At 42.3% G+C, this 18,118-nt stretch overlaps 1 protein-coding gene across 4 annotated transcripts in view; it reads left to right on the forward strand.

Moving 5' to 3' along the window:
• Window positions 1-18,118, forward strand: part of RALBP1 (ralA binding protein 1) — a 42,375-nt gene that overhangs the window by 10,200 nt on the left and 14,057 nt on the right. For 3 of the 4 annotated variants that reach the window (XM_081561657.1, XM_081561656.1, XM_081561658.1), the window contains exons 2-4: window positions 12,040-12,336; window positions 13,663-14,121; window positions 17,394-17,743. In XM_081561657.1, coding sequence (XP_081417783.1) covers window positions 12,093-12,336; window positions 13,663-14,121; window positions 17,394-17,743 — 1,053 coding nt within the window. In that variant the 5' untranslated portion in view covers window positions 12,040-12,092. Of the gene's footprint in view, window positions 1-12,039; window positions 12,396-13,613; window positions 14,122-17,393; window positions 17,744-18,118 lie in introns of all 4 variants that reach the window. The other variant, XM_081561659.1, reaches the window with a different exon arrangement.

The following is an 18,118-nucleotide window of genomic DNA, read 5'->3' on the forward strand; positions in this document are numbered from 1 at the left end:
GAACATCTTTTCATATGCTTATTTGTCATTTGTGTCTTTTTCAGTGATGTTTCTGTTCCGGTCTTTTGCCCATTTTTAAATTGTTTTGTTTTCTTATTGTTGAGTTTTAAGAGTTCTTTGTGTATTTTGGATAATGGTCCTGTATCAGGTATGTCTTCTACAAATATTTTCTCCGAGTCTGTGGCTTGTCTTCTCATGCTTGGTCTTCAGTTCAGTTGCTCAGTCGTGTCCGACTCTTTGCGACCCCATGGACTGCAGCACGCCAGGCCTCCCTGTCTATCACCAACTCCCGGAGTTTACGCAAACTCATGTCCATTGAGTCGGTGATGCCATCCAACCATCTCATCCTCTGTCATCCCCTTCTCCTCTTGGTCTTAAGTCTCTTAATTTTTATGTTCATTCTCCCACTCTTCCTCCTTCCCCTCTCTTTTTCTTTAGTATTAGCTAAATAAACTAAATTGTATGTCCCTATATTTTGAGACTTAATCAGAATAAGGTTTTATCAGTTTAGTTTTTCCAGGCCGGTGTCTCTTTTTTGTCTGTGATATTAACGGCCATTGATCGTTGCCAGTATCTATTTTTAAATTGCTTATTAAGTGGTGATAGTCTTTTATTTCTTTGTTTAATACATGGAAGATTTTGATAAAAGGAAACTTGGCTGAACTATACTTTGTATAGGAGGTGCAGAATAAATGCTCCCCCCCTCCTTTATTTGCCAGTTATTCCAAACAATTACGTGGTTCTCTAGTTCTCATATCCTCCAAAGTGATCAGTGAATTTTATTTTTAAATATCCTTATGAACTCATGGATTTAAATATACTTGATACTTTAGTTCATGGCAGTTATTAATTTTATTGGTTCTCTTTGGCATCTTTGGCCAGTGGGAGCATCTTCTAATTGACTTCTGAGTCCTTTTGTCTTGATTCCAAGCATCTTTCATTTCTTTTATGACTTGCTATTTCAGCCTCATACATATCTTATGTATTAGACCTGGCATCAGCCTAATGGAAATGTTTAATAGTATGTTAAATTATATTGTTAGGCTCACACAACTAAATACATATTAATGTCTTAGCAACTTTCAGTTCAGTTCAGTCGCTCAGTCGCATCTGACTCTTTGAGACCCCATGGACTGCAGCACACCAGGCTTCCCTGTCCATTACCAACTCCTGGAGCTTGCTCAAACTCATGTCCATCAAGTCGGTGATGCCATCCAACCATCTCATCCTCTATCATCCCCTTCTCCTCCTGCTTTCCATCTTTCCCAGCATTAGCGTCTTTTCCAGTGAGTCAGTTCTTTGCATCAGGTGGCCAAAGTATTGGAGCTTCAACTTCAGCAGCAGTCCTTCCAGTAAATATTCAGCGTTGATTTCCTTTAGGATTGACTGGTTTGATCTCCTTGTAGTTCAAGGGACTCTCGAGTCTTCTCCAATACCACAGTTTAAAAGCATCAGTTCTTCGGCACTCAGCTTTCTTTATAATCCAACTCTCACATCCATACATAACTATTGGAAAACCATAGCTTTGACTAGACGGACCTTTGCCTTTTCTAAATTCAGGTTGAACATCTGGAAGATCACAGTTCATGTACTGTTGAAGCCTGGCTTGGAGAATTTTGAGCATTACTTTGCTAGTGTGTGAGATGAGTGCAATTGTGTGGTAATTGGAACATTTCTTTGGCATTGCCTTTCTTTAGGATTGGAATGAAAACTGACCTTTTCCAGTCCTTTGGCCACTGCTGAGTTTTCCAAATTTGCTGGCATATTGAGTGCAGCACTTTAAGAGCATTGCCTTTTAGGATTTGATATAGCTCAAGTGGGATTGCATGACCTCCACTAGCTTTGTTCCTAGTGATGCTTCCTAAGGCCCACTTGACAGGCAACTTAGTAGCCATCTGAAAAAAAAAATAATACACATAAGCTGAAAAAGAAAATAATTTTTATCTTAATCTTAAATAACTAAAATTAATGGTCTGTGTGTGTCCATTGAACACTGTGCAGCTTATGATACTTTGCAATCAGATTCAACATCACCACCCTTATTTCTTGTTCCATGTTGAGTTTTTAAAAACCCCCAGAAAACCCTGCTTTATGAAGGTATGCTGTTGAAGGGAATGTGCACAGTCGAGTGTTGAAAGCCACCTTCTTTTCTGGTGGTTGTGCAGTGTCTGACGGGTGTGGAGTAGCACTGTGCTTCCCTCAGTTTGAGCTACCCCGGGCCCCTGGAGTTTGCTTGCAGTGCCCTGGGTCCCTCCGTGCACTGTCGGGGAACAATGAACTAGATGCTTTTACCCACTTGATATTGTAACCGAGGGTGTGCATTTTAAAAATTATTAAATGAGGTTTATTGGGCTCCCTGTTTCCAAGATAAGTTCTAATTTAAGATTTACTGGAGACTAGATCATGTGATTATGAGATATGGCAGGAAAGATACTACCTGTCCCCCAGTCAAAGGGTATACTGTTACTTTAAAAATGTGCTGTTTTACTGTTAAATTCCAAATGATATTTATTAAGTTTTTTAAAATTTAGTTTTTATTGGAGTATAGTTCCTTTAGTGTTGTGTTTCTGCTGTACAGCAAAGTGAACTGGCTACATGTATACTCATACCCCTCTCTTTTTTGGATTTCCTTCCCACTTAGGTCACAAGGTTTTTTTTATAAGAGAACTTTTTTTTTGATCCTCGGTGTTTGTGACTGCTGATGATATAGCCCTTTTGTTTTTGTGTAAAGGCAGTGGACTTTTCTCTCCATACTTACTATACATACATGCCCTTTGATTTGGACAGCTGTGTGCAGAATTGAACTGTGTCCTCCCCAACCTTTCAGCCCAGGCAGAGGTGGAATTATTTCTGGCTGCTAGATACTGTATGTTCTGGCTGCTCATTTCCTGACACCTGGAGTTCTGAACCTCAGGGTTTTTATGTTCACCTAAATAATGGACGTAGTCCGTGCTTTGCAGATTTGTGTTTCATCCACAGGTTGATTTTATGTTGCATTATATCAGTTTCCTAAAATGTGACTTTTTCTGTTTTCTTGTTAATAGTCATGTGATAGAAATTGTCAACCTTAAAAAGACTCTCATACGTTAGTATTCATTATCATGAACTTTGGAATTTCACATCTTTTAAACTGATTTGATAACATGTATCTTAGAGATGTTTTATTATTCACTTTATTTACTTTGGGCTATGCTGGTCTTTACTGCTGCACATGGACTTTCTGTAGTTGCAGCAAATGGGGGCTCCCTGCCAGTGGTGCCTGGGCGTCTCATTGTGGTGGCTTTTCCTGTTGCAGAGCACAGGTCACGGCTCCCGGGCTCTAGAGCACAGGCTCAGGAGTTACGGCACACAGGCTTAGTTGCCCTGCAGCCTGTTGAATCTTCTGGATCAGGGATTGAACCCGTATCCCCTCCATTGGACATTGGACTACCAGGGAAGCCCCCTTAGGCATATATTAATCAACGACACTGAGAAGGTTGAGAAGCTGAGTGGAAAACATAAGTCACTATGTCACTCAGTGAATTTCTCTGTGGCATATGGGACACTAATTAAAAGTTTTTTGACTAAGCCCTTGGGGGTGGGGGAGAAATTAAAATAAAGATTACGTTTGATGATATATAAGAAGACTACAGAAAAGAAACCATAACTCAAGAGTAAAATGTCTATTAAAGTACTTGTTGTTTAGTCGCTCAGTCCTGCCCAGTTGTTTGTGACCCCATGGACTGTAGCCCATCAGGCTCGCCTGTCCTCACAGACCTGAACAAAAGTTGGAAGTTTTGAAAGGACCAATTACGTAACAACCCAGAGGGCTGACAGTCAGTCTGTGGGGGTGTGCGTGGTTCCGGACCTGTGGATACTGGTGTGAGTCACGGGCACAGGCTGTGAACCTCTCGTGGGTTAGCGTGGCAGGGACTTCGCTGTGGATGGTGGGAAACTCTCTGAGCCTTATCTGCTTCATATGAGGGATTATTTGCCTCATCTCAGTTTGTAAACTTGGTGTTTTTTTTTCTTGAATAGTAATATTCGTGTCTAAAGAGAAATCCCTTGATGAGTAGAGTTCCTTATGGCCTATAAAATTTTGTATAAGTGAGAAGTGTGGTTACTGGGCCTCAGCGGTTTGTAGAATAGCCTGATTTATACAGAGTGCCTGCCTTCTTTCTGGGAGTCTGGGACTTCAGTACCCGCTCCGCAGAGAACACCACTGTGACCGGGCTCCTCGGGGACCTTGGGCTGAATGAGGAGTAGTCAGAAACCCTTGGTGCTTCATATGTGTCCCTAGGTCTCCCCTGCCAGGGGGCCCTTGGGAGCATACGCCTGATTCCTCTGGACTGTCCCTTGTCCTTTGCCTTTTTTGCTCTGTATCCTTTCTCTGTAATAAGTCTCAGCCTGACTGTGACTGTGTGCTTACTGATGTGAGTCCTTCTAGCGAATCGTGAACCCTGGGGTGGCCTTGGGGATCCCAGCCCAGTGTCAAGACTCATAAGCAAAATGCTGGTCCCCACCTTGCCTCGCCCCCCATCCCCCAAGTTTTATAGCTGAAGCTTTCCTTTCAGCTATTTCTTTTGGTGTTTATTTCCTTTACTTAAGTAATACCCTTAAACTGCTGTTTTTGAAGATGGCATTTTTGGATGTCCTCTGTTACCTGGGTGTTAGGTGGATAAGTATTTGGGTCTGTGAGACCCTTCCCCGGGTTCCCTGCCCCTCGCCCTCCAGCATGGTCATGCCCTGCACAATGTTTGATTACATCAGTCAGCATCCATTGTTTTCATTGTGATTATTACAGAAGCATTGTGTAATCCTGAGACAGGCAGAGGACTACAGTTTCATTTTCTCATCTACCTTTTTTCTTAAAGTTAACGGTCATCTCTTACTGTTATTTGTTTTTTACTGTGTTCTTATGACAGATTTGTTCCCAAAGCTCCAGTCTTCTTGTTCTTTTCCGCACAGGCAGATGTCTTGGAATGCTTCTTCCCCAGGTCATAGGGACTGTGTCACCAGCTGGCCACAGGCCTGCTTTCCTTGGGTTCCTTGCTGCCCATCAGGTCGCATCTCAGGTCGTCAAGTCTCTTGGGCAAGTGTCCAGGGAATACAGTCCTTGCCCCGTGTGTCTGAAGTATCTTTATTCTACCTGTACATTTGGGTGGTTGTTGAAACTGATTTTCTTATCAGACTTTTGAATATGTTTGTTTACTGTCTGTAAATTTCCAGTGTCCTATTGGCAAGTTGACGGTGATCTTTTGTGATTTGCTTGTCCTGTTCTTGCCCGGTAGGAGTCCTTCAGGACATCTCTCTGTCCCTTGTGCCCTGAGACCTCATGGTGTGCTCTGATGGGTCTCTGCATGTGTGGTGTTGGGTGCTTAGTGGTCCCTTATGATCTGGATGCTCTTTAATTCTGAGAAAATTTGAAGAACAAGAATGTATTTTGCATGCACACGTGCTTATGAAGTTGGACATCCCCAGATAGTAGGTCAGTGAGGGTCCATGCTCAGTATGTACTAACGAGCCAGTGTCTGGATTCCCTTGTAGAGATTTAGGTTAGAGACTTTTAATTTACAGATTATTTTTAAAAACCATAAAAACAAGGAAAAGCTGCTTCCAGTGACTTTTAGGCTGTATTTAATAAAGATCATTTATTAATGCTGGATTTGTTTAACTTGTGAACTAGTTAAGCAAGCTGTTGGTTTTTTGGAAGAGGCCCTTGTCTGTGTAGATATTATCAAGTTTAATGAATCATTGGAGTTATTTTCAAAACCTCATTTCAGGAGACTTCAGTTTAGCAGTCTTTCCTGCTGATACTGCTTTGTCCTTTGGCATGGGTGAGTGGTTCCTCTTACATGTGCTGATTAACACTGGTACATGAGCAGAAGAGACTATTGGGAACAGTGTATATCCTGGTTCTTTAGAGGAGCAAAGTTTTTTAAGTCTTTATAAAGTTTGAGTCTGATTTTGTGAAACTTATGTTTGGCTTTACCTCAGTTAAAACTGTGATAACTATTCTTTTTACATGAAATATTTAATTTCAAAGGTATAATTTTGGGGAATTCTAAAGTAAAATTCTAGATATATGGTTTTTGCTATATACTTGTAATAGTTTTTGTTAGTTATTACAGAAGTCACATTTTTTTCCTTAAATTCTCTCTGGAGAGAGATTTTGCCCAGGTAGCCATAGGCTTTCATTTGGGAAAGACTGGAAATAGATGTTCCTATTGCATTGATTTTGGGTGTGGGGGGCTGGGAGGGGATGTCAACCATTAGGGTGAGAGTAGCAACATTTGAGAAGGAGAGTTCATATTTTTAATGGCTCATGATCATCTCTGCATAGCATCCGTGTTTTTTTCCCTAATCTGTGAGATTTTATTGAGGTGTAATTTATATTCAGTGATGTGCACAGTTTAATGTTTTTGTGTGTGTGTGACCCCACTGGTAGATCTAGAGGGCATTTTGCTAAGTGAGATAAGTCAGAGAAAAACAGATACCATATGATCTCACTTATGTGTGGAATCTGAAAAATAAGACAAAATGAAAATAGACTCATAGATACAGAGAACAAATGCGTGGTTGCCAGAAGGGAAGGAGGTGGACGGTTGAATAGATGAAGGGCATCAAGAGGTGCAAATCCCCGGTTATTAAAAGAAAAGCCTCGGGGATGGAACGTGCAGCGTAAGGAATGTGGAATACTGTTGAAATAACTTTGTGTGGGGACAGTGGTTACTAGGCTCACCACTGGTCATCATTTCAAAATGGACGTAAATGTCAAAGCACTAGTACACCTGAAACTAACACAGTAGTGTATGTCAGCGGTATTTCATTAAGATGTGTTTCAGCAAACGTGTATGTGTGTGTAGTCCACATGCCTGTCAGGACATAGAACACAGCCGTCAACCTGGAGAGTTCTCTCTAGCTGCTTTGTACTCCGTCCCTGCCTCTTCCCCCAAATCCCAGGACCACAGTTTTAGATTCTTGTGATGGAGATGAGCTTGCCTCTTCCAGAACTTCATATAAATAGTCATACACTGTGTAATCTCGGGTGTCTGCAATGCTATCTTGAAGTTCATCTGTTTTGTTGTATGGATGACTAGTTTGTCCGTTTCAAAAAATGCTAGTATTCCATTGTGTGAATATATTACCGCTTGTTTATCCAGGCTTGTTAATGGCAATGTGTTTCTGTTTTTTATCTGTTATGAATACAGTTACTCTAATCATGTCTTTGTGTGAATATGTTTCCATTTCTCTGGGGTACATACTCAGGAGTGGAATTGCTGGGTCATATGGTATGGATTTAACTAGAAGATACTGCCAAATATTAATACTTTTCCAAGGTGGTTAAATGTTACATTCCCACCAGCAATGTATTAAATTTCTAGTGCCCCACATCCTCACCAACATTAGGAATTGTAGTTCTGTTTGCACTTCAGCCATTTTGGATGGTGTCTGTTGATAGCTTGTTGTGGTTTTTATTTCCATTTCTTTGATGTTTAGTGCTGTGGGGGTTTTTTCATGGGCTTATTGACCAGTCATAGATTTTCTTTTGTAAACTGTTTGCTTGATTTTGCCCATTTTTGTTTCGGATTGTCTATTGTTGAATTGTAGAGGTTCTGTATATATCCTGGGTTTAAGTCTTTTGTGAGGCACACGCACACATACACACACTGTAAGTGTGTTCTCCACGTCTTGGCCTTGACTCTTAATTTTCTTCCTAGTGTCTTTTGATGAGCAAGTTTTTGCTTTTGATAAAAAGTCTATAGTTTGTGAACTTTTAATTTTGTAGTTAATTGCTTTCTGTGCCTGTCTGGGAAATTCTACCCCCAAGGGTTCACAAATGTGTTTTATTTAGAGTTTTAAGTTGTTAGCAGTGAAGTTTTGTGTCTGTAGTTTGTCATGCACATTTTATGGTGATGCGATGGAGGGCTGACCTCTCATCCCCACATGGTTACTCTGCGCCACTTGCTGAAGACTTTCCTTGCCCCATGAATTCCTTTGGAACCTTTGTTGACAGGCAGTTGACTGTGTATATGCATGCCTCTGTGAAGTTTGTTTTGTTCACTAACCTGTCCACCCTTGCTCCAGTACCGTACTGTCATGGTTACGTCTCTGGTGGAGTAGACCACAGAGTAGACTGTGGTGTCTGTCTACTGGGTGGAGTAGACTGCGTTTTCTGAAGTTTTCTGTCTGGAAGGACCGCCCCCTTCTGGTCCTTCTGCTGAGAGGGCTGGCTTCTGTCATTGCTGGTGTTTCTGGCATCTTTTGCTGCAAGTCTGCGACGCAGAGGCAGAAAGAACCTTCCAGGAACAGTGTTGGTCCTCATATCTCGAGGCCCCGTCCTGTCTGCCTTCTTTGCCTGTCAGTGTGCGGTCTTTTTCTTAGCTGTCCTCACATCTTTCTTAAATGTTGACAAGTTTACATCACTTCTCCTCTTGCCTCAGAAGTAGGAATTTCTTTTTTTTTCCTCCCTCACCTTTGGCTGTTTATGCTGACATTCACCGTGGACCCTTCGAGGCCTGTCTCTTCTGCCCACTTACTCAGGAAGCTGAGGTGTGCTGTGGCTCCCTGAGCTCAGGACCGTCCCTGCACCTCCATTCCGGCCTCGCTCCATCCTGTGCGCCGGTGGCCGCTCCTCCCAGTCATCCGTGGCTGAATCAGGGCAGCAGCTGTTCCTCTGGAGTGGTTTTCACAAGATCATCTCTTGAATGTGTCAGGAGCAGGACTCTTCCTTGTCAGTCCAGTGTGCAGACCACAGAGTTGGGGGTGGTCCAGACCCACCTGCGTTCTGTGATTCGTGGTCCTGCCCTCATACCTCTCAGCCCCAGCGTTGTCACTTCTGGACTTGAACTTGGTGATGACCTCCTCAGCTCGGCACTAGCTGGCTTTCAGTTCAGAGCTATCTTGTCTTTCCATGTCTTTTCTGTTGCTTCTTCATGAATCTGCTCCCATCAGACCCGTCTTCTTGCTGTTCTCATAACAAGCCCCACGTTTCTACTTGTGTCATTAATGTGCTGCTCCTCCTGGCGTAAGTGTGCTCTCGTGTGTGTGTGTGCACACGTGTACACAGGGGGCACTTTAGCGGAAAGAATGTGTGTTTCCGTGAAGCAAATCCAGTTTTACCTCTTGCTGTGTGGTGTAGGATAAGTTACTTCACTTCTCTGAGCCTTAGTTCTACAGTTTGTAGACCTGGAAAAACACTTTTCTCACAGGACGTGTCAGGTCGATGTGAAAGTTCCCGAAGCCACAGAACTCAAATAGAATATGAGTTTCCTTTCTTTGTTTCTGTAATTAAAAGTTGAGGCTGAGGGCCAGGTCATTTCTCATCTTTGTGTCATCAGCTGGACACAGCGTGTTGAGAACATGGAAGAGACTTGTTAGTGGGTTTAGTTGGTTAAGGAAACGTCTGACTCCTTCCCGTGCAGGCTGTGCTGTGTTAAATGTTGGGCTTGCGAATTACTGGGAAAGACGGCCCCATGCACAGGTCATTAAGGCCCAGGGCGGCGTCCAGATGTACTCCCTGATTCTGGAGCTCGGGAGGCGGGCACGGCTTAGCCTGGGCCGCGTGAGGCATGAGCGGGGATTCCTGGAGAAAGGGGTGCTGGTACTTGATCCTTTTTTTAACAGCTTTATTTAGGTGTAATTTGCATACCATAAGATTTCACCCATTTAAAATGTCAATTTACAGTTTGTAACCATCATACAATCCAAATCTAGACTGTTCCCATCACTCCAGAAAGATTCCTTGTGCCCATCTGCGGGCCTAATGTGGAAAGACGAGAGTGTGAACTGGCCAAGCAGGAATCCTGGAAGGAAGACTGGGTCCCAGGGCGCGGAGGAGACCGAGTGCAGGGAGGCATGCGACCGGGGCCGTGTCAAGCTGTGCTCCTTCCCGCACCTGTGTTTTGGTTCTCCAGTCTTCAGACCTCAGTCTCCTTACCTGTGATGTATAACCGATAGGCTGTTGGCATCTTAGCTTCCTTTAAACTCTCATCCCTTCTGTTAAGGGAAGAAAAGAATGTACTTTAAAAAAAAAAAACAGCCAATGTCAGGACCCATGAAGTAAAACCAGAGAATTAGAGTGATAGCAATGCTTACAGTTCCTTTGATGAAATTTCTCGTTTAATGTTTTTCCTGCTTAGGCAAGTAGTAATGTATACTGTGCTGGTAGAAAACTGATGAAATGCAAAAAAGTGAAAAGATCACTTATAACCTTATAATTCAGAGATAATACTAAAGTTCCCTTGTTCTTACATTTTAAAAGTTGATACTGTGCTGTAAATTGCTTTCCTCAGACTATTAAATATTGTCAAAAACAATTTTTATGAGACTAAAAAAACATGGCCTGTTCATTTGAAAAAAGTGATAATAGCAGTACAAGTGATAGATGGGCATGGTAAGGCTCAAAATAAAAAAAAAAATCTTTTCTCTCCCTCCTCTTTTACAACTTCTGAGACTTAACAGTGGTTAACTATGTCAGAGATGGCTTCTGTGTGACTTTACATTCCGTTATTTGGATCAAGCCTAATTCAATGTGTCTTTTATTGATAGCCATTTAGATTTTGCTCTCTTTGCTTTCACAATGCTAAAATGATTATTTTCATGTGCACATCTTTGAATGCTTGTAAAAGAATGTCTGAAGGATAAGTTCCTAAAAAGAGGAATTCTTCGATCAAAGAGAGCACATTTAAAATCTATCAGATTTTGCCAAATTGCTTTTCAGAAAAGACTGTGCTGGTTTATACTTCAGCTGTTAGTGGGTATCTCCCTTAGTGGATATTCACACCCTTACCAGCACTTGGTATGCTGGTATATTACAGACCTTTTTTGTTCTTTGCCAGTCTGATGTTATAAAAATTCTAACTTAGACTGTCTTACGTTCTTAAAATTACAGTTGTACTTGAACATTATTTTCATGTGGATATTAGTCATTTTCCTGTGAACTGCTTCACATTCTTGCTCTGTTGAAATTTTCATTGATTTGTGAGAACTCTGCTTTTTAGAAAAGTTTGCTATCATAATTCACACATTTTTTTTCACATTTGCGTCTTTTGACTTTATGGTCAGATTTATCAGTTATCACTTGTGTTTGTGTGTTTCTAAAATTTCAAAATCACCTTAAAAGTCAGTGCAAAGAGAAACAAGTGATTCTGGTAGTTTTTCAAATGAATATCATTAAAAACATTAAAGAGGAGTAAGAACTAACACAGTTCACTTTTGAACATGGTACTTAAACTGTGTACCGTTGTCTGATGAGGATGAAAAATGTGCACAGATCTTGAACTTTTCCTACATTTGTACTTTTTTGTTATTTCTTTTAAAAATTTTATTATTGAGATATAGCTGGATTACAATGTTGTGTTATTTATTGCTGTGCAGCACAGTGACTCAGTTATACGTATATATACACATATGTATATTCTTTTTCATATTTTCCGTTCTGGTTTCTCACATGATATTGAGTACAGTTCCCTGTGCTGTACAGTAGAACCTTGTTATTTATCCACATTTGTCCTTTGTAGTGTCCATTCTAGCAAAACTATTTTGTGTGTAGTTTAGGAATGAGCAAATGAGGTTCTTCCTTTGTTAGCTGTAATCAACACATGGATTGTCTAATGCAGTATGTAACTGCAGCTAATGATCTGTAACTGTGTGCATCACTACATCTGTCACTTTAACTGTTTTGTAAATTTTTCTCATGATACTGAACTATTCATGTGTAGTTATATAAAGAGTCTTCTTGTTATTCATGGTTGTTTGGTCATAACTTTTTCTGTTGGATAGCAATCAAAACAAAACCCCTTACAGCGGCAGGCTCTTTTTAGGAGAAACTCTGTGTCCTGCCTTGTTGTCTTATGTCCTTTCATTTGGTTAATTTTCCTCCCACTTGAAGATCCAGTGCTTTCAGCTTTTTGAGAACCGACGTGCGTGTGTGATGCACGAATGCGACTCAAGATGACAAAGCCAGTGACGGTTCTTAAGGGGGGAGTTTGCCGAGCTGCACATGCGTCTGCTGCCCCTGCTGGTCACCAGGTGACCGTGATGCTCTGTCTCCCGCAGGTGTGATGGATAGGTGACCGAGAAGCCCTCCTCGCTGTCATCAGGAAGGCAGCATGACCGAGTGCTTCCTGCCCCCCACCAGCAGCCCCGGTGAGCACCGCAGGGTGGAGCATGGCAGCGGGCTCACCCGCACCCCCAGCTCTGAGGAGATCAGCCCCACCAAGTTTCCCGGGCTGTACCGCACGGGCGAGCCCTCACCCCCCCACGACAGCCTCCACGAGCCTCCTGACGTAGTGTCTGACGAGGAGAAGGACCATGGGAAGAAGAAAGGAAAGTTCAAGAAAAAGGAAAAAAGGAGTAAGTGCCATTTCCTCTGTGCTGTGGCTTTAGTCTAGATAAATTTCTGCTCTAGCCACGTGTACCTGCTATCCTATATCCAGGGACTCTCCTGTTTTATATTTTCTTTTCAGGGTCTCAGTTTTTGTATTTTAGGGTCTTAACTATCGCAAGTAAAAACACTGAATTTCCAGAAATGGTTAAGTTTTCTGGTGGAGGTTTCTTAAGTTGGTTTTTTAAAATAATGTATGAAAAGTAAATGTTGAAATTTTGTGCTTATGGAGTCTTACTGTCTTGGTGAGGTTGTGTAGGCCAGTTGGGGTACATGGTAAAGAAAGTGTATTTGTTTTCTTAAGCAGATGCCACAACACACCCATATGGGATTCCTGTTCTGTAGGGAGGATGATAGCTTATTATTATTGGGTTGGCCAAAAAGCTCAGCTTTTCCTGTAAGATGTTACAGAAAAACTCGAATGAACCTTTTGGCCACCCAATATCATGCTCTTCTTTTGCCATTCTGGTTGGTGTGGAGTTCGTGGTATTTTAACTAGAGGGAAATTTGTGCAAAACCTTTAATCTCTATTGTAAAATCTCTATTATTACTCTCTATTTTAGCTTGTAAGGTATTTGGCTAAAGAAAAGAACGGGAGAGTTTTAGATGTTTAAAAAAAAAACCCCAAAACAAGGAAGCCAAACTAGGACAGCTCTGATATTGAGTAGCTGTCAGTGTGAAACCCGGGCTTCTGACTCGGGGGCATGGCCAACGCTTGAGGTTAGGGGTTTCCTGGTGGGTCCTCCCCAGAGGAGGCTCAGCCCCTGCTGCTGGCCCCAGAGGGAACTTACCAGCCAGAGACCGGGGAGCCAGGTGCGGTGGGGAGGAAAAGAGCACCTACACAGTCCTGCATCTCCAGTTGACTGGAGACGGCTTCCGAGTACAGGAACCAAATAGGAAAACCTAAGCTAAGAGAAGTGTAGGCTAGAGGATGTTCTTCCGACTGTGAAGGAATGTTGTGTGTGATGGTGGGATTCTTTCCAAATAAGTTGAAATAATAAATGATTATTTACAATAATTTGGTTTGTAAAAGTTCTTCTTGCCGACATGTATAAAATAAAACCAGTTGCAAGGGTAACTAGCTCTGGGGATGTTGCCCTCTTGTGGTTGAGAGATGTCACAGCAACACCTCTCGGCCGGGATGAGAGGCTGGGAGAACAGGAGGGCTGGGCCACAGGTGGAAAGCTAGGTTGCCAAGGCCAGGTGACTCTCCTTTGGTCCTGTTTTAAACATAGAAAGTGGACAGTGTGACATTCAGCAGACTGTGACTCACACGCCCTGCGTTTCTTTGGCAGCTGAAGGCTATGCTGCCTTTCAGGAAGATAGTTCGGGGGATGAAGCCGAAAGTCCTTCCAAAATGAAGAGGTCCAAGGGGATCCACGTCTTCAAGAAGCCCAGCTTTTCTAAAAAGAAAGAGAAGGATTTTAAAATAAAAGAGAAACCCAAAGAGGAAAAACATAAAGAAGAAAAGCACAAAGAGGAGAAGCATAAAGAGAAGAAGTCAAAAGACTTGACAGCAGCCGATGTGGTTAAACAGTGGAAGGAAAAGAAGAAGAAGAAGAAGCCGATTCAGGAGCCAGAGGTGCCTCAGCTGGACGTCCCGAGCCTCAGGCCCATCTTCGGGATCCCGCTGGCTGATGCGGTGGAGAGGACCATGATGTACGATGGCGTGCGGCTGCCGGCGGTCTTCAGGGAGTGCGTGGACTATGTGGAGAAGCACGGCATGAAGTGCGAGGGCATCTACAGGGTGTCAGGTGAGGGCCGCGCCGGTCGCTACCGGTCGGCTTGCTTCCGTGTTTCAAAGGAAGGAGCGGAATACTTGTGAGCAAGATTGTGACATGGGTCCTAAGCCTCATTCATGTCCTTGGTCCTTCCAGTTGAACAAAGGCCCCCACACTGTCTGTGTGTGTATGTGCTTGTGTGTGCACACGCTGCCTTTTTCACTCGATCCCCACGCACCCATTAGGAGGGTTCACAGTGGGTTCATTGTGCAGCGGCTGGAGCACGTGGGCAGCACCCCTCACCTGGGCGCCCCCAGGCTGGGTGCTGGGAGGATGTCAGCGGGGAGGAAGGGCATCTGGCGTCTGGGTTCAGGATGTGTCTTGGCCATGAGACACAGTGACTGACACTGTCGTGTGAGTATTTCCTCAGTTCAGCTGAGGGAGGGCTGTTTTTGCTAAGTGTTTATAGGCCCCAGGGGTGGATTCCTTTAGGTCAAGTGGGGCTCTGACATACGTTAGTGAAGTCTGGGTTCCATTTTTCTACATTCCGTGTGTGTGAAAACTTACGCCTCATACTTGGCAGGAGTGTGATTCCTGTTGGGTGTCTGAAGTCAGGCAAGACACATGTGGTCCAGAATTGAGACTGTGTTCTTAAAAAGCGGTGCGGCTTTGGAGTTGGTGCAGGATGCAAGTCCTGCCTGTGCAACATCCGTGCTGTCGCTCATCACCTTCCCATGACTGAGGCTCATACATGCACCATTGCTCATGCATATTCATGATGAGTTAGATCATACACATTTAGAATAAAGAGACTAGATTTAGTTTTTCCATTTAATTGGTTCATGCACATTTCTTGAAGGTAGATTTGATATGAAGGTAGATTTGATATGAAGGTAGATTTGATATGAAGGTAGATTTGATATGCCCTTTCTTGATAACTGGGGAGACCTTTACATAGCCCACAGATAACATGTCATTTAAGAGTGTTTTGGCTAATATGCTGCTATTTTATAGAAAATAAGAAAATGAATTAGGCACTGAATTTTAACTTATAACTTATTAGTTACATAAAATAAACACATTTAACTCAATGTAAAACTTGCCTTTTAAGAAAAATTAATGATGGATTTTTAAAGGTTTACACAATACTAACATAGCTGCTTCTCGCTTGTGATTTTGATAGGCATGAGGAAATTTCGTTTTAGGTGACAGCTTCTTTGAAGGTTCCCACAGTGTTGTTCAGAGGATTCTTTGGACTTTGTCCTCATTTTTTATGTTTGTATTCTTTTGGGGCTGGAGGTGTGGAATGTCTTCTCTATTCGACACTGAGCTGCTCCCCTGGCCCTTGGCTCCTTGGAGAATGATCACCCGCTTTGATCAGTTTTGTGTTTATTTGTGAGGCTCTGGCAGAACATTGCATTCAGCATTCTGGACTGCAGAACTGTGCCTGTGACTCTTCTTTTCGAATGCTAGTAGTATCGCTTTCTCATGGAGAATTTTGATTTGCACTTATTCATGTCCAAGTTCTAGTTTTAAAACTAATCTATTTTCATCTGCTCTTTCTCTACCTGGGACTTTGAAGGGTTCAGCTTTTAAAAGGAAAGCATTTTGGTAACAATTTCTGAGTAACAAACCAAACACATATTCTAATTGTTCACTTGTGCCATTTTCTGGGCAGGCATTGATGGGGAAAAATTACACATCTACAAGGTGTTCATGAGAGAGAGAGGAGGTTGTCAGGAATTTCAATTAAAGTTATCACTCACCATGTTCTATTCAGAAAAGTAAGAAAATAGGAATTATTTTCTAACTTTTCCACCTCAAAATGAAGATTATAGCAAAATAAAATCTATATTTTCATTTTCCTATTTGGAATTGCTGGTTTTATTTTGTCAGTGCTGGTTTAAGTTACTGATCTATTGTGATGACATTAAAAGGTTTTGTAATGTTTACCATTACAATGTCAGCCTCCGTTCGTGGCTTGTTTTTAATAACTGGCCTAAAGTTTTTTTAAATTGAAGTATAGTTGATGTACAATATTCTATAAGTTTCAGAGAGACAACACAGTGACTCACTATTTTTAAAGATTATACTCCATGTATGGTTATTGTGAAATACTGGCTGTACTCCCTGTGCTGTACTGTGGGGTGTGTTTATTTTGTACATGGTAGTTTGTACCTCCTAGTTCCCTACTTCCAGCTTAGCCCTCACTCTTCCTCTCCTCTGGTAACCACTAACTTGTTCTCTGTGTCTGAGTCTGTTTTGTTTTTGTTACATTCACTGCTTTATTTTATTTGTTGAGATTCCACGAAGGAAGTACTTGTCTTTCTCTGACTTATTTCATGTAGCCTAACATCCTCCAGGTTGAGCCATGCTGTTGCCAGTGGCAGGATTTCGTTCTTTTATTTATTTATTTATTTTTTTACTTTACAATATTGTATGGTTTTGCCATACATTGACATGATCCTGAATGGTATTCTGTTGTGTATAGCGCCACACCTTGTCCTGAAGTTTCAAGTATTGAAGCTACTTTGTGCTCTCACGAGCGAGCAATCAGTATCACTGAATTCTGTCTTAAATGCAGATTGGAGTTAAGATTTACATACTTAGTGTCTGAAAAACATTTATCTGTGTTTCTTTCTGACCGGTAAGAAAAGCAAAACAATTTGATTTTAGTAACCCAGATTTTTTTGGTTCTAGCACTGTTTCAGATTAAGAAAACATGTAAAGAATTTAAACTTAGAAATTAGATGGGTATTATTTATTGGGAAATAATTTTCAAACAGTTTGTTTAGATAGTGAGCTCACCTTTTGCATTTATGATACAATTTTTATTTATAAAAAAGTACTCACCCACACCTTTTTGCAGCGTGCTTATGTGTACTGAGTTGTATTTTATATTGTCAGTCTTGTGACTGGTTAGCAAAAGCAGTTGGCCACTCATATAGAGGAAGGCTTATGCTTGAATTGTAGTTTAACTTTTGCTTACTTAATCTTTAAAAACATTTTCCCTGAATCGACTGGCATGTTTGTTTAATGTTTCTGTGTTTGCTGTGGTATTTGTTCTGAATATTGTTTTTCCATTATCATTTAGTGTTTGGCTAAATTTGTCCTCTGAGTGTAGCCTTCTGTCTTATTTACAGAGGAATTGTGTGAACAGTATGCAGACAAACAGTTAATATGCCAGGTTGGCTCTTTTCCCATCTCCCCCAGGGATGATGGTGGGCATGCTGGGAAAGAATTTGTGTTTGATTTTTTTTTTTTTCTTGACACTTTCTTTTTGTTCTGAATTTGAATGTTCTCAGGAATTAAATCCAAGGTGGACGAGCTGAAAGCAGCCTATGACAGAGAGGAGTCTCCAAACTTGGAAGAGTATGAGCCGAACACAGTGGCCAGTTTGCTGAAGCAGTACCTGCGGGACCTGCCTGAGAACCTGCTGACCAAGGAGCTCCTGCCTCGCTTCGAGGAGGCGTGTGGCCGGAGCTCAGAGGCCGAGAAGGTGCAGGAGTTCCAGCGCCTGCTGGAAGAGCTGCCCGAGTGCAGCCGCCTTCTCATCTCCTGGCTCATTGTGCACATGGACCATGTTATTGCCAAGGAACTGGAAACGAAAATGAACATCCAGAACATTTCCATAGTGCTCAGCCCCACTGTGCAGGTACACAGCCTTCCTGGCACATGTGTGGGCCCTTGGGGTTGCGGTGGGGGCGCTTCCTATTGCTGAGTCATACACCAAGCAGTGGACCAGGGACAGTGGGCAAGGGCTTGGCCTGAGTGTTGCTGTTTTCTTTCACAGTGTGGATGGTGTTGACATGAAAGGTGGTGAGCATGTTGGCCTTCTGGCTGTGCCTGTGAAATCTGCATATTGTCCAGGTTTGGGTGTAGGTCTGTAAGCAGCTCCTGATGACAGTGACCTGTCCTTAGTGGAGGAGGAGCCGGGGAACCTGCAGTCCCAGTTCATCCTCAGAGTTTTAAAGATTTTAGTTCCTCCGTCAAATAGCATTACTGCTCAATCATGTCACACAGACATACA

The sequence above is a fragment of the Giraffa tippelskirchi genome, chromosome 14 (assembly GCF_054371585.1).
Source record: "Giraffa tippelskirchi isolate mGirTip1 chromosome 14, T2T-mGirTip1v1.2.pri, whole genome shotgun sequence".
Lineage (NCBI taxonomy): Eukaryota > Metazoa > Chordata > Mammalia > Artiodactyla > Giraffidae > Giraffa > Giraffa tippelskirchi.